The sequence below is a fragment of the Podarcis melisellensis genome (genome assembly GCF_964234715.1).
Source record: "Podarcis melisellensis genome assembly, chromosome: 4".
Classification (NCBI taxonomy): domain Eukaryota; kingdom Metazoa; phylum Chordata; class Lepidosauria; order Squamata; family Lacertidae; genus Podarcis; species Podarcis melisellensis.
In genome coordinates, this window is record NC_138531.1 from 40,927,749 (window position 1) to 40,944,012 (window position 16,264).

The 16,264-nt window shown below is 39.4% G+C and overlaps 1 protein-coding gene across 4 annotated transcripts in view; it reads right to left on the reverse strand.

Annotated features, from left to right (window-relative positions):
- SH3KBP1 (SH3 domain containing kinase binding protein 1) overlaps positions 1-16,264 on the reverse strand; it is a 139,761-nt gene that overhangs the window by 13,604 nt on the left and 109,893 nt on the right. For all 4 annotated transcript variants that reach the window (XM_081909203.1, XM_081909205.1, XM_081909204.1 and 1 more), the window contains 5 exons: positions 10,742-10,843; positions 9,319-9,370; positions 7,735-7,815; positions 6,788-6,950; positions 4,568-4,653 (listed from right to left, as the gene is read on the reverse strand). In XM_081909203.1, coding sequence (XP_081765329.1) covers positions 4,568-4,653; positions 6,788-6,950; positions 7,735-7,815; positions 9,319-9,370; positions 10,742-10,843 — 484 coding nt within the window. The remainder of the gene's footprint in view (positions 1-4,567; positions 4,654-6,787; positions 6,951-7,734; positions 7,816-9,318; positions 9,371-10,741; positions 10,844-16,264) is intronic.

The window sequence follows — 16,264 nt, forward strand, 5'->3', positions numbered from 1 at the left end:
TGATATACCAGCACATTGTGCTAAATTTCATTCACTTCAGGGAGCATGATGTGACACAACAACATATGCCACTGGATAATATCACTACTCGCTCACCCTCTCCCTAAAAATAGAAAATGGGAGGTCATTTTAATTTATTTTTTTTAAACACCACTACGATTATAAACTTCACTTACATTTAACAAAACTGGCCTCAAAACAAGGTAATAGTTCAAGCAATTGTTATTCATAATTATAACTACAAAGCAAGTCTCGGGTGTTCACAAGCTTCATACACAAACTTAAAAGGAATGCATATTTACTTCATTTTACATCTGAAAAATAGGGATCAAAAACCTATTTTGTACTTCAGCCTTAAGGACTTGATTGGTAGTTTCTTATGCTAGAGAAAAATAATTTCTGAAACATGTGCCCATTACAGACATACAATTAACAAATTCACTCTAATGCAATTCCATGGAAATTGTAATGTAGAACCACCATACTAAAAACTGAGCACTATTTCCCATTATTCCCTAATTTTGAGCATGCTTCATGTGTTTTGCTCACATTCCGTCTACAAATGTGAGCAAAATAATCCTTCTCTTGACACAATGAACTTAGAAGCACCTTCCTAGGTTTTGGCATTTCTTTAATCTGCACAAAATTCATGCACCTTCTCTGGAAATTAGGGCACATAAGGCATGAATAACCTTTCAAGTTGGTTCATTCTACAGGGCCTGAAAACATCAAATTAAAATTATAGCAGGAGAGAACACTCCCATTAATAGAATCTTTGTATGTGCATTGAGCATCCCTCCCCCCCCCCCGCAAAAGGAATTAAATGCTGTACTGGTCCAAGTTGCATGCATTTATTTTAGAGTAAAGGTGAGATTGAGGTATTTTAACCATGCTACTGATTTAACTTACAGTGATGCTCCAAAAACATATGTGTTAAAACTGTAGGTGGGCAAACCATTTCACAACAAATGATTTGACACTGTATGCATAATGGAAATGCATAAACCAATAAAATATTTGCAGAGGCATTAAAATTGAAAAATATGCAACACCTCTTCATCTTCCAAACTAGATAGCCATCTATGCTCTGGTAACCTCTAGGTTATATTACTGAACTGTGTTATATGTAGGGCTGCCTTTGAATATGGTTTGGAAACTTCAGCTGCTGCAGAATTCAGTGGTCAGGTTGTTCACTGGGGGAAGATGGTTTGAACATATAATGCCAATCCTGGCTTGACTGCACTGGCTGCCACTTAATTTCTGGGCCCAATTCAGAGTGCTGGTTTTGACCTATGAAGCCTTAAACAGCTCAGGACATCAATACCTCAAGGACCACCTCTCAGCATATAAACTGACCCAGATCCTGTTATCGTCATCTGAGGCCCTTCTTTGTGTGCCTCCTCCACAGGGGATCTAGAGGGGGGCAGCATGAGAATGGGCCTTTTCTGCCATGGCTCCGCATTTGTGGAATGCTCTCCAGAGGGAGGCTTGCCTGGCACCTTCTTTAAACAAAAATATTCCTCTTCTCCCAGGCCTCTGGCTAATTAAACAAGCTATGGCCTTTTAAACTGTTGTAGGGGTATTGTTTTAGTTTGTTACTTAATAGTAGTAGTAGTAGTAATTTATTATTTATACCCCGCCCATCTGGCTGGACTTCCCTAGCAACTCTGGGTGGCTTCCAACAAAATATTAAAATACAGTAATGCATCAAACATTAAAAGCTTCCCTAAACAGGGCTGCCTTCAGATGTCTTCTAAAAGTCTGGTAATTGTTGTTTTCTTTGACATTTGACTTTGTTATGTAGTTTGTGTTTTTATATTTTAAACCACTCTGTGATCCTAGGATAAAGGGTGGTATAGAAATAATAATAATAATAATAATAATAATAATAATAATAATAATAATAATATCTGCAACAGCACAGCATACAACAGGATGTCAGGAGAATGGTAAGAATATACCACTCATTTTCAGGAAAAATAATGACAGGACAGACAGAAGGTGAAAAAGCCTTACCATCATCAAGTGAAGAAGAATTACCCATGGTAAAGGGATGTAAATGGGGAAAGCTTGAAGAAATGTGAGTGGAAAGGAAAAGAAAGGCATCACTGGAAATGTAGAAAAAGAAGAGAAAAGAAAAAAAGGTGTGAGGAGTAAAGGGAATAGATTTCTAAAGACACACTTAACAGTTAAGACTAACAAACTTTTTTAAAAAAAAGAAGGAAGTGTGAGCCACAGATACAGCTGGAACATATCTTACATACAAATATTTAAATCAGAACAACAACAAATAAAATCTATCCACCATTCACTGCTTTAGTAACCCAACCCTATTAGATATAAATACCCTAAGTCTTCACGCCAAGAAAATTACATCAAACATATTTATCCTCTGGGTAACCATGTTCACACAAATGATGACCAGAACTTAGCAGTCAGCAGAGAAGGTTAAGACAGAGTCACTGATGTTAGTTGGTCATGGTAAACCCAGATGGGACGACAGCTCTTCAAGATGTTAAACAAAATGCTTCCCTGTCCAAGTCGATTGCAGAATACCACAATGCTATGCTATTTCCCTTCATGATAATGTGATGTGATTTTTGTTTTCTTTTACAAAACAAACTTGCCAACAGCTATTATTTCTGGTCCAAACTGTGTTCAAATTACCCTATAAAGGTAGCAGCTGAATTTCACCCTCTTCTTGTTGGGTTATCACTATGTAAATGGCCAAGGCAATTGTGAGAACATCTCTCACCTCACACACATGTTCACTTTTATTTCATCTGTCCCGAATCAATTTGAGTATATAAATCTTAAGTATTTCTGTCCTCCATCATGTTCACTAAAGGTCTAGCACTACCCACAAATATTTTAATCGATTCACTTTTCACAGTATTCATTTTCTAGTATGATAACAGAACTGTGTGTTGCTTTAATTCTTTAGTTATTTAATTCTGTGCCTCAGTATACAGCTATTTATATTCTTAATTATGTTTATCTGTCATCAAAAGCCTTATAAAAATAAAATATTGTAATTCAGGATTAACAATTATTTATTGAGGAATTCTGTTTTGCTGTTGCAAACAATTTGCCCCTGTGACCCTCATTTATGCCTACAAAAATAATGGAAGCTTGCGCTTTGATTATAATCTTCCTAGCAAAAGGAAAATATGTGACAATAAGTATAAAGTAGTAGTTCTCAGACTATTCTAGTGTTTGTAACTGGCTGTTTAGACTTTCTAAAACTAGTAGCTATTCCACAACTGTCAGCTGACTCTTTATTACTATTTTGCTTATTAGAGTATTTTTCTAATAGTATTAGAACATAATGAGAGTTAGCTTTTAACACTAACGTTTCAATCCTACAAATAATAGAAGGCTTACAAAAGCAGAAAACATTCTGCATTCTGTTGGCACTTACTGTTACCTAAAATTAGAAAGCTTACATATTATTATTTATAAAAGCACATGAAATTTCTAGGCACTGTGCAAAAACCAGCAATGAACTAATGTAATAAATCTGCCAATTTAAAAATTCATGCACCTTACTTGTAAGTCACTTATCATTACAGACACCTTGCTTTGCTATTCTCAGTCAAGTGTTTGGTTGGAAAAGCACATTCTATGAACTAAACAACCAGCTTGCTACTAGAGATTCCACACTGCACAAAAACAGACAAAAGATTGAGAGCAACAAAAACATGTTTACTTGGAATTAAGTCCTACTAAGTTTAATGGTACTTGCTTCCTAGTGAGTATGCATAGGATTGCAGCCTAATTATTTAAAAAAAACTCGGTTTTAAAAGATAGCATAGCAGTTGCAAACAAGTGCAAAACTGCCAAGTCTGGAGAGAAGGAAGATTAGCTACTGCAGTACAACATTTAATCAATATGTGCTCTATGAAGAAACCACAACATAAAAATAACACTGCATGCTACCAATGAAATGTAGTAATGCTTACAATTTAGGATACAAAGACTGCCTCTTATAAAAACATGTCTGCTGCAGCACAGTTGTTACTGAACTGAGTGACTGAAGCAGATGACATTGAAATATTTCCATCTGAAAATGACACTGGCTATGCCTACAGATATATGACCACAGTCAGAACACCTTGTTTTCCAGCAGTCAGAAGACTGAAACCCCACCAATTCAGAACATACATTTTGTGTTCAAATTTGTGATGGGGGAAAACTGTAATTAATCTTTAGTTTTCTCAGAGTAGGTTGCGTAGTTGAATCTCAAGAGTGTCAGGTAATCTGATCAAATTCTTAACTACAACAGACATCTACAACTCATTTTACAAACAGCAGCAACCATTTCAGGTATTTTTTTTAAATTAGCTTTCCAAAACCTTCACAACAAAATGATCTGCAATCACACAAAAGGTTCCAAGCACTGAAAATATTTTGCATCCATTTTCTTCTAAATTTTTGGATATGTATTTTTTAAAAAATAACATGATACATTTACTGGAAATTTAAATAGTACTGTATGATAAAATTAATACTGAAAGGTAATGTATATTTAGGAGGTAGGTCCAGTATAAAAAGCACCTCAACTTACCGATGTCATTGCTCCTTTCTGTGGAATCCTTTTCTAAGGTGCTGGACGATGTACAGCTTGCTAGATCTACTTTTGGGATATCATTCCTGCAGTCAAAAACGAGAGATATATTTACTGGGACTGCCTGTTAACAGTAATTGCTTGTATCTTGCAAACTGAGGGAAAGAAGAATTCCTCATGCGCAGCTCCTGGGTCACAGTGAGCTGTCCGAGGGAGCCATCGCTTGTAAACCGACATGCTGCTAGGATTAACCTTATCTTGTTTCTCTTTAACACCTGTCAAAAGGGCCTATTTTAGACACACTAGTGTCCTAAACAATTTCTCAAATGTTAACTGCATCTTGAGATGAAGAAAATCTGAAAGGATACCTTCTGATCAGCAATTTTAAAAATAACAATTTGTGTATGAAAACAGTAAGTGATATGAAGAAAGGCAGAATGTGTTGCAGACCCATTAAGTGATAAAGTTATGAAGCGTCAAGCTGTGATAATGGGGTTAAGCCCCACACCCCTGCCAATTCAAGCTTTGGCTGCAGCTCCTTCAGTAGGATTGGCTCCCTCACTGAGACGCTTAATAACTAATGGCTTTCCGGTGACAGTTTCAGAGTGGGTGTTTTGTGACTTTGCATGGCAGATGAGTACCAAAAGTGGACTTGTGAAGGGCTGCTGAAAACTGGAGCTTTTCATCGTTCAAAAAAAATAATTATTTTGCACTACAGTGGTATCTTGGATTACAGACGCTTCAGGTTACGCGATTTTGGGTTGCGCACCACGCCAAACCTGGAAGTACCAGAACGGGTTACTTCTGGGTTTTGACGCTCATGCATGAGCAGAAGCACTAAATCGAACTTTGCACATGCACAGAAGCACCAAATCGCGACCCGCATGTGCGCAGACACGGCGCTGTGGGTTGCGAACGTGCCTCCTGCACGGATCATGTTCACAACCCAAGGTTCCACTGTATTTCATAAATAGTGGAAGTTACTAAGAAGTCTAATCTATGGTTTTGCTTGATGATGGAAAGCCATTGTCATACCACAATTTAATTTACTTATTTACAAATCAGCACTTTCATAAAAAAAAAATACAGCGGGGCAAGTACAACATATAAGGATTAAATCAACAAGAGATCCATAAAAGATCATTAAAAACACCAATGACCGCTCCCCACATCAAATGGGGGGTGCCTTTTGCGTGGTCACGTGCAGCGCCCAGGATCCCATGCTGCTCCTGGTGGTATGGGTTGGTTTCGCCCTCCCCAGGCTGGATACCTGGAGGTCTCCACCCACCTCAGCCAATCGCCCAATCCCGCCTGGGGAAGCGTTGCCAGGGGATCGGCCAGGTAGGGGGAGGGACCGCCCTGCCCACACAACAGAGGGTGGATCCTTGGCTGGGGACTGGGAAGGTAAACGCCCAATGCCTGAGCCAAGGTCTCTCTACATCTGAAACTTAATACAGTTGTGGCCAATTTTAATCCCATAGCACGTTGTCTTGAGTCATTATTCCATTCAGGAGTCGTCTTGGGTTGGGGGGACTCTGCCTGTCCACTCAATAAATATTAATAAATGCCGATTGGTTAAAAGAAAACATCATGTTGTAAAGGCCAATCTAAAAAATAGAGTTTTCAAATTACAACTGAAGGAAGGGAAGGATGGTTCCTGCTGAAGCTCTACTGGTAAGATGCTCCACAGGGCAGGACCTGCCATACTATTGTTCAGTCACTAACCAAACCTCAGGGTCATAGGACAGAGGTGAATTTAGGAAAGCATTAGTGGTTCAGTCACACTGGGCGTAGTGTATGGAAGGTGAGAGCTGCTCTCTGTGTGTGTTCTGGATTTTGGTGTTGCACAGGGTGCTGCTGAAATTTGAGACCCAAGGTTCACCACTGCATGGGGTACCACTAGAGGGCCCCATCAGAGAATTTATGCAATCAAGATGGAAGATCAGCCAGTCCTTTATAAAATCAAATGAAATTGCTACATTATGTTGTAGGTGGCAAATGCAATACCTAACTGGAGGCCAACCACTCCTATTTTTTTAAACAGATTTTAAAATAGTAATATAAATCAAAATAATCATTTATTATGTCCATTTTGCACTTCAAAGTACACATTATGTGTACTTCAAAGAGACTTAACAAGGTGCAAGTATCAACAAGATTTCATCATAAATATGTTTTATCATCCACTGATTTCTTTTAAAGAACTGATCCATCAAATACCTTGTATGGGTCAGAGGCACAATTGGTCTTTCTGGTCTTCTTGGAGGCAACGTACCAGGTCTGTTCAAAGAGTTTGTTTTGGGTGGTCGAGGTTTCTTCGGTGGTATAGCAGGAACAGAAGGCTTCTGTAAATCTAACAGCTTTTGCTCTCTCTCTGGTCTTTCTTTAAATCAATTTCCCCCCAAAAGAATGAAGACATTTTAAAGCAAAACTCTCTCACTTATGGAAGTTACAGCTATGGGCAAAACCCAATAGAAAAAATATCTTACATCGTCTTTATTGTGACGCTAATAAAACACATACTTTTATTTACTGTAAAGTAATGAAGTGTAGAAAATTTCTCAAACCTAAACAAATTGTTTTTCTATGGGCCACTTACAACACCGAAAACAAATGAATACAAATTACTGCAAACATGCTGCAAACATGTGTTCCACCAATGGGTGGAATTCAGTGTCACATTATTACAAAAGTTCAGTCTGCACAAGCATTCAGATGGAACGATTTGCTCCCTCCACAGTGTGCAGTTCTGGAGTTTCTCCCAATCCCTCCCCAGAGCCAATTTTTTTGGGAGGGGGATGGGGAATGAGGAAAACCCCATTTTGCAAATGAAAGTCCTTAGAACTTGCAAATCATCAGGAAAAGGTCACTCTTTCAGGAAGAGAAGGAAAGGGAAAGTCCAGCCAGAGAGGGAGCTCTGTGGAACTGTCCTTTGATTCTGCTGCTGATGCTGCTGTTCCCACTTGCTTGGGGGAGAATATCTGAGGAGAGCTGGTGGGATGGTAATTCTTCTAGGCCTCAGACTGACAGAATATCATATTGTGTTCCTCCCAACTGGGGGTTGCTGGGAGAACTGATTTAAGCAGGGGAGAACCACCAGTCTCCAAGGACCATAGCATTTACTAAAATATAAGATGGACTTTTCTCTCAGAAGTAATGCTTCTTACCTTTCTCTTCTGTTCGATGAGGAAGACATTCTGGTCTTTCAGGAGGTACCTTTTTGATTTCATGTTTTCTGTCTGTCGTAGCTATAAAAAAATTAAATGTAATTGTTTAGAAAGGAAATCAAGAATTTGGAATATGCATTTATTTATTTAGGTTCGCTAAGGCAATTGCTTCATGACAAATGTATATAGGGTTTGTTTCTGCAGTGTTTGCACTGCAGAATGACTACCATCTCTCTCTCTCTCTCTCTCTCTCTCTCTCTCTCACACACACACACACACAGAGAGAGAGAGAGAGAGAGAGAGAGAGAGAGAGAGAGAGAGAGAATTTATACTTAGGACTCTTTCACATGGGAGTTCCCGTTGTAATTCTGTTTCCTTTAAGGAACAGTAAGCCAGGGCTATGGTCTGAAGTCACATGGTGAACGAAGCATCTGAAGGTTTGGTCAGTGCCTGGACAGGCATTGCTTGCCAACCATATGTATGATGCATTGACTCCCATGATGGAAGAAAAGCAGGCTATAAATGTGACAAAGGAATGAATGAACAAATAAACAAAGGTGGAAGAAAGAGAGCTGTGTGTAGGAAAAAATATGCATGGAGGTATGTAGTATGCCACACAGTTGCCTTTCCAAAGGCAATTATTACTTGCTTGGGCAAATGGGACAACATGTAAGATGTCCCCCCTCCCCCGGCACACCATTAGTACATAAAACTGTGGTCAGTCACCTTCACTGCCTGCCAGTCTGCCAGTTTCAGAAATATTAAATATTGAGAGGATGCATCTCAAAAACAAATGGCTTTTACTTCAATTGTGAATATAATATAATATGGAAGATAATCATAGTGCTTTTTTTAAACAACCACTAGATGGCAAATGCATGTTACTGCTATAGAATGGTTTTGGGAAGATTGTCTGATAATTACTCAGTCATAAAATTAAAGGTCTTCTATGTCTTTCGAACTGCCAACCTAGCAGTTCGAAAGCACCTCCGGGTGCAAGTAGATAAATAGGGACCGCTTACCAGCGGGAAGGTAAACGGCGTTTCCGTGTGCGGCTCTGGCTCGCCAGAGCAGCGATGTCACGCTGGCCACGTGACCCGGAAGTGTCTCCGGACAGCGCTGGCCCCTGGCCTCTTAAGTGAGATGGGCGCACAACCCCAGAGTCTGTCAAGACTGGCCCGTACGGGCAGGGGTACCTTTACCTTTACCTTATGTCTTTTTCAAAGTGGTAATGATCTAATAACACTTTAAAATGAATTATTATGAATTGATACATAAACACCATATTAATAAGTATACCAATCTTCCCTGCCTTCTTTAATTTGGTACAATGTTACCAATTCTTCACCAAATGGGACTGGTATTTGGCTAGGCTTTCTTATTCCAAGAATGATCACTGACATGAGCAACCCTGGGATTTCAGAAGCAGTCTGTTGCTGCCAAGACAGTACCTGCAATTTAACAATTTTTAAATGGCATGGTGGATAAAGTGATACTGAGAGCTTCCATTAAGAGACAGAAAAGTGGATGCACTGTCTGTAAGGGATATTTACTGATGCTTATTCTATAGCAACAGTGCATTACCTGATCCTTGTTTGAAGGCAGGAGCTGATGGAGGTGGTGGTTTCTTAGGTCTCTAAAATAAAAAGGAAATGATAACCAGGTTGCTAAAAAGAATTTGAACCAGACAGAACATAAAATCATTCAAATAACTAAAAAAATATATGTTTGTAAAGCCTTTCAGCAACACAGCAGATAAATGCAATTTATGAACATAGTGAGAGAGGAGACAGCCATCATAATTTAGTAAGGACTAGCTGCTACTCTATGGAAATTATATGTGACTATTTGCCGTTATGCCCATATTTGCTTAGTGTACAAAGACTTTGTTAAGCAGGAAGTTACTTCTCTGCAGTTATACTTTGTTTCCTGAAACCAAAGTAGATTAATTACAGGAAAGTACTGAAAAAACAAAAAGCCTTGAGGAACCTTAAAGTCGAACCATTTACCATAGCATTTGTTGAATGGAGATCACTTCTTCAGATATATATCTATATTTGGAAAATATATCTACCACAGTAAAGAGGACTTTTGTGATTGAAACACGTATGACACTGTGTTGCTTTAGTATTCAATGTTGATGTTTTAGAGTGAAATTTTTGATCTAATATGAACACCAAATTTTAAGTTATAATGCCCTGCAGTGTATTTGTACACTAAATTTTCTGTAGGTACATAAGGGTAGATTTAATGGGTTTTATATTTCTGTAGTAAGCTTTACTAACATTTTTGATCACCCATTAACATGGGGAATGTAGAGAACACGCTTCATTCACAGAAAGTCCAAGGTTCAATCCCTGATTCCTCCATGTTGGGCTGGAGAGCTGGAGAGCCACTGCCAGTCTGTGAAGGCAATACTGAGCTAATTGGCCCAATATTCTCATTCAATTTAAGACTCTTCTGAAGGAACAAGAAATCCAGCAAATTAAAGCACAATCACCAGTCATTTATTCACATGAATAACTGGATGGAGTCCAGTGCTGTGCAGGCAGACTTCTGCATTTGCAACAGGACTTCCCCTTCCTCTTCTCCTCAGTGTTCCCCCCAAATCTGGTCTGGAGAATTCTACCCTCTGGAGCACATTTGGGGGGCACACTGGGGTCTGCAGCAGGGAGGAGAGGAAGAAGTCGTGTTTGCTAGTGGAGTCTGTTCTGCTCAAGCACAGACATTGGATGCAACAATGCCCGATTCTGTGCAAATAGAATACGGGCTTTTAGAACAATCTTGCTGAAGCTAGTTTTTCAATTCAGCTTACACCGCAAGTTGAAAAAGCTACACAATGCAATTTCAAGCTACACAAACACGTTGCCGTCCATAAACAAACATTTATCCCCAAAAACATTTTAGGTGAGTTTCAGCTTTTCAATATTTTATTATAACTAGCATGTTCCAAACAAAAGACACAGGTTCATAAAATTCTCAGTGATAAAGGGCAAACAGATCCTACCTCTTTTTCAAAGTCAGAAATAAGTAATTTAACAAAGTTATCAGGAAATACTCCTCTTCTGCCGTTGAGTTCTCCTTCCCACCAGCCAGTATCAATACATTCCTAAGGTACATAAAGAAGAAATTGATTGCATACATTGAAAAACATGTCTTTTGACAAGGATTATTTCCCCCCGTGAACTGAGAGTATAAAGTAGGATATATGCAGAACATGTTTTATGAGGCCATGGTGTGTATATTGCTAAGTTTTCATCAATAACTAGTGGTGTTGGTTGTTTAAATGTGCTTACTAGTCACAGACACATTGTTAGTTCCCTGGTCAATACATTATGAAAAAGGGGAAAGTAGCAACAGGTAGCAAGTCATGAGAATGTCACGTATTTGTGGCCATTAAATATTAAAACATTAAAGTGATTAGTACCCATGTCGCCCACCCCAAACACACCATCTGCTGTTTATCAGAATTCTATAGGAGTGCAGATTTTTTGGCACCACCTTATAGAGTCTGTTTAGGATATGGTGGGGAATAAAAACTAGAGGGTGCACAAGTGAAGAAAAGTAACCCTTCTGTGACAGGTGTACAGATCTGTCTGTCTCCCCCTTCTCTTCTGCCTCCTTTCATGTGACGCTAGGCAGAAAAGATGGCAGAGTTGGAAGCGTATCATGTAGAGGAGGAGAAGCAAGACATCATTCTACATCTACATTCTACATTGCTGCCCTCACATTATAAAACACAAGAGTCTTTATGCTTAAATGAAGACTCCTTATGTAACACAGTAACACAATAAGCATTTCTAAAAACAAGGTGGTGCGTGTGTATGTATACATGTTTATGTCTATAAATACACACACGTATACATACATACTTATACCCCACTTTATGCCCCCATCATGGCACTAAGCAGTAGAAGTGGCAGTATTAACGCCATACTAAAGCCTAGCAGACTTCATTCACATAGGCTGTCATGGGCTAGGCTGGGTTGCCGCCACCATTAAAACCACTGCTAGTGACCCCCAGGGTCTAACTGGGTTAAGTCTTTGCTACTACCACAGCTCACATATGGCATGCTTTTGTGACTGTGCTGCATGTGTGGGCACTAAAACAACTGGATACTATGCAGGGAGATGAAAGAGAGGTACCAGAAGACTCCAGCTGTAGTGACTGCATGCCCATGAGTCAGACTCAGTTTTAACCCCCCTGAGCTGCCTGAATCATATCTAGGGGACTGGGAGGGGACTGTCAAGCGGTCATGAGAACAAGATTTGTATACACTTGCCAGTTTGAACATATGCTCTTTATAACTCGTTCTAATGAATTTCCTCAAGTGCCACAGAATATTCAGCGTCACTGATTTCTGAATGTTCCTGTTACATTCAGACCCTTGCATGAAAATATGTACATGTGAAACTTACACATATGCAAAAAGTAATGGCAAAAAAGGGAGAATTGTTTAAGCATAGCATATGCAACTGCCTACAGCAGAATGACACTTTCTTCTGCATCACCACCATGATCATTATTTATAAAGATGCAGCCATCTGTCTGGCACTGTGCAAAGAAATAAAAACAGTTTGCGATCCCAATGTGGCTCACGATCTGCATAAGATGAGAAACAGGTGGACAAAGGATTTAACTATAAAAGGAAGAATCTTCAGTTTATATATTAAAAGTTACCTTTGGTTTCATTTTAGAAACACAGTGTACTGGAAGGAATTATATAATGCAACATTCATTCAATGCAATATTTGCCCCATGTCAGATATAGATCCAATGGGCATTGGATATACTGCAACTGTCATTAAAGTCTGAGAGAGAGAGAGGGAGAGAGAGCAGTTTGCAGGATTGTGCGAACCCCTATTGCCTTTTGTGGAAAGTTTGTTGATTGTGACATTCTAACCGTCAGACCCTGGCAGAAATGCACCCTACCCTTAAGAAGATATGCAGCTGCCTTATATTCAAGAGCACTGGTTTGTCCAGCCTAGTGTGGACTTTTCTCAACTGGCAGCAGCACTCAGAGCTACCAAATCTCCTTTTAACTAGAGTTCATTGTGGGACATCTCTACATGTAGCACGAGCTCTACCAGTGAACTATGGTCCTCCATAACTCTTGCATCCCTTAAAGCTTTCACATTTTCCCTTACATGCAGCAAATCTATCTAGAACAAGAATATAAATCCGGTTCTTTCCCCCTACAAAAATCTGCGGCTGTCTGAAAGAGCAGTGGGGGTTGCGAGAACCACCTTCTTGGCAACTTTTGCAGTGTAAATCCCCCCCTTTGTAATCACTTTGATATGATAATTCAAAACCTCAGCTACAAAAGGAAACATGACCCACAGAGACCTAGTGGGTGGAATGCTACAGTATTAGAAACTGAGAGGCAGAAGCAGGTTTCATGAACAGAAAAGACAAACAGCTACATAACATGTTTGCACATACTGCATATCAATATGACTAAGGTGCCCTTTAGACTTTAACTAAGCTGTGTAGGAGTAGCTTATCCGTGGGGGAATCCCACACAACCGGGAGAATGATCTGAGTTGACCAAATGTGTTGCTTTTTTCCACACACCCACCCCACCCACAAATCAATGGCTTCTGCAGGCCCAGGCCCAGGCATGTGTAATCAGCTCAAAAGATAAGCAGCTCTCACACAGCTGGGAGAATCTTTAAAGGGAGCCTCAACTCAAACGTATCATCAAGGATCTACAGTCCATCCTGGACAACAACACTTCCTTCTCACAGGCCCTGGGTGGAAGCACTATACCTGCTTACATATAGCCTCCCTTCAAGCTAAAACAGCTACTCACCAACAACAATAGGCCACACAAGGGAGATACAGACACAAGGGCTAGACCCAGATTCCAGTTCTTCTGGCCACGTGTCTATTCCTGCAGTACTATTACAGGATGTAATAATATCATTCACAACATCAGAAGTTCAACTTCAAAAGTGATATATACCATTGTTTGCCAACAATGCCCTTCTGCCATTATACGTAAGGGGGGGGAACAGACTAGACTCTTCGTAAATAATTAATGGACCCCATTTTGATATAAGAAAGAGCAGCACAGAGTATGCAAAAACCAACAAAGGAACAGTTAAACTTCTCAGGACACTCTGTAGTTGACCATAAGGCAGTCATAGTGTAACCAAGAAACTTCAAAAAGATACTGAAGCATAAAAGTCCTGCATTCATCAAGAAATTCACTGCTATCACTTGTGGTCTGAATTGGCACAGTGGATTGTTGTCAAATTACCATGTGTTAACCGCCAGGATGTTTATATTATTGACAGGGGATACAGTTCTGTTTACAATTCCTTCCAACACACCCCATATAATAAAAATGTAGGGATGCCATTATGCTGCAGTTCATGTAGCTACTGACAGGTGGTAAGACAAGGTATAGCATGATGACAAACTGGGCTCTCAAAGCAGCTGGGCATTTGCAGCCTCAGAGACTGAGGAGAAGGGATATTCCGGTGAGCAGGCGGGTGGCCCAGGTCAGCGAGTAAGCATATGGGTAGGTATTGCTGGCCAGCAGGTAGGTGTCCTAGGCCAGCAGGCAGTCATCCCAGGTGTTTGGGCGTTCAACTGAGACGAGTGAGAAAGAGGGCAGCCCAGGAAAGTTACAGATATCTGGGGAGATAAAAGAGGGAAGGGGAGGGAGGGAGCGATGGTTTTGACAGTCCCCGGGGGCAGGTTGTGATGAAGGGACTGGTGAGTGAATTGAGCAGGAGCACAGCCCCTAGTATGTACAGTATGTCTGTGTGCACACCCTTCCAATGCAGGACAGCACTTCATGTACTTTATAAAGCTCACTGAAAGCCTGTCATAATATATTTGTCACTTTTTAAGGCTGCCACAAGTCTCTTGTTTTGTTGCCTGAGACTTGCATGGCTACCCATCTGGAAACTAAAGCATTTTTCCTCATTGCAAAAGGCTCTCATAGTTCATATTATGAACAGATTGCTGTCATTCTTTTGTGCAATGTGACAGATCTATTAGAAGCCTAACATTAAATGGATAGTCATTCATTTACAGTAGTAAGATAACCTATTATTACAACAGAGATTTTGAACTAAAGAAGAAAGGAAGCAGGGTGAAAAAGTAACCTTCCTCCACAAGTTAAACTCTGTTTATTTTAGCTATTCTATTTTATCAATTTTTAATATATATTATATCAACGTGTGCCTACTTTAATAAATAAGTGCTTTAGGAAAATTGCAAGTATTTTTAAACCACGTTGTTAGATACAAATTTATTTAATTTTCTTGCTGTGGATTAGATTAATGTCAGATTTAAGTTGGCTACTGTATGTATGTATGTATGTATGTATGTACGTATGTATGTATTACCCCCTCTTCACTGTAATCAGTGGGTTACAATTAAAATACAAATCCGTAATATACTACAACCACTGAGAAAACAAAGCAGCCCTGAATAAGGAAGTTTTTAGTTTTTGATGTTTTACTGTGCTTAATGTTTCAATTTGTTGAAAGCTGCCCAGAGTGGCTGGGGCAACTCAGTCAGATAAGTGGAATAATAATAATAATAATAATAATAATAATAATAATAATAATAATAATAATAATATACAGGTGATACATTTTGCTTATACCCCCTGCTCTTGTTCTTTCTCCCCCCACCCCCACAAAAAACCAATGGTCGAGGTTGATGTAGACAATGGATGCGGCAACTTCAGATAATGCCTTACAAGACTACCCATGCCCCAAAACACTCCATTTCAGGGCCTAACACCAGTAAATGGTGGAAATAGTGCCTGTGATAGATCAATACCCAGAGAGTTCCATGCTGTGGCCATGCCTCCCACCATCAGAGCTCTTTACAGACAGAGGGGAGACACCTCTGCCTTGTTTTAACACCCTCCAGGCAACAGATCTAGGGTCATGGTTGCTCTGTAAAAGAGATTAAGAAAGCCTGGAAGATAGCTGACAGAACACTGAGATTTACTGAGAAGTAAATCTTGCTGACTTCAGTGTGGCTTACTCCCAGGAAAATGTACGTAGGACTGCAGCTTGAAATTAATTATTTTACAATTATATTTGGTGAGACTAAACAGAGAAAACAGATTTAAAATTAAAATAAAATAACAGATGGGCGGTTGTAACTTACAACTTAAAAATTATTAGCTTATTTTAAACAATTCCTGATTTATTCCATTATATCCTCAGTACTGAATAAACAAATATTTTTTCTTAATAAATAAATGTGTATCTGTGTCCTGAAGGGAAGTGTTTGATTTGTGGAAATATGCAATACAACAGCAATCTTGGTTTAATAATCATGATCTATCACAAGATTGATGCCAGGAGTGTGAGAGTGTGCATATAATGTAAAATTTGAGCAGCCACTCTACCTACTTACCTGCCTTGCTTCTCTTAGAATATGAAAATGAAAGATGTAATAGTTTACTGTCTCATAAATGCCAGAGTCTCTGACTCTGTGCATGAACCATGTAACACACAGCCCACTTAACTGGAAAGAAAGCACAGTGTGTACTTT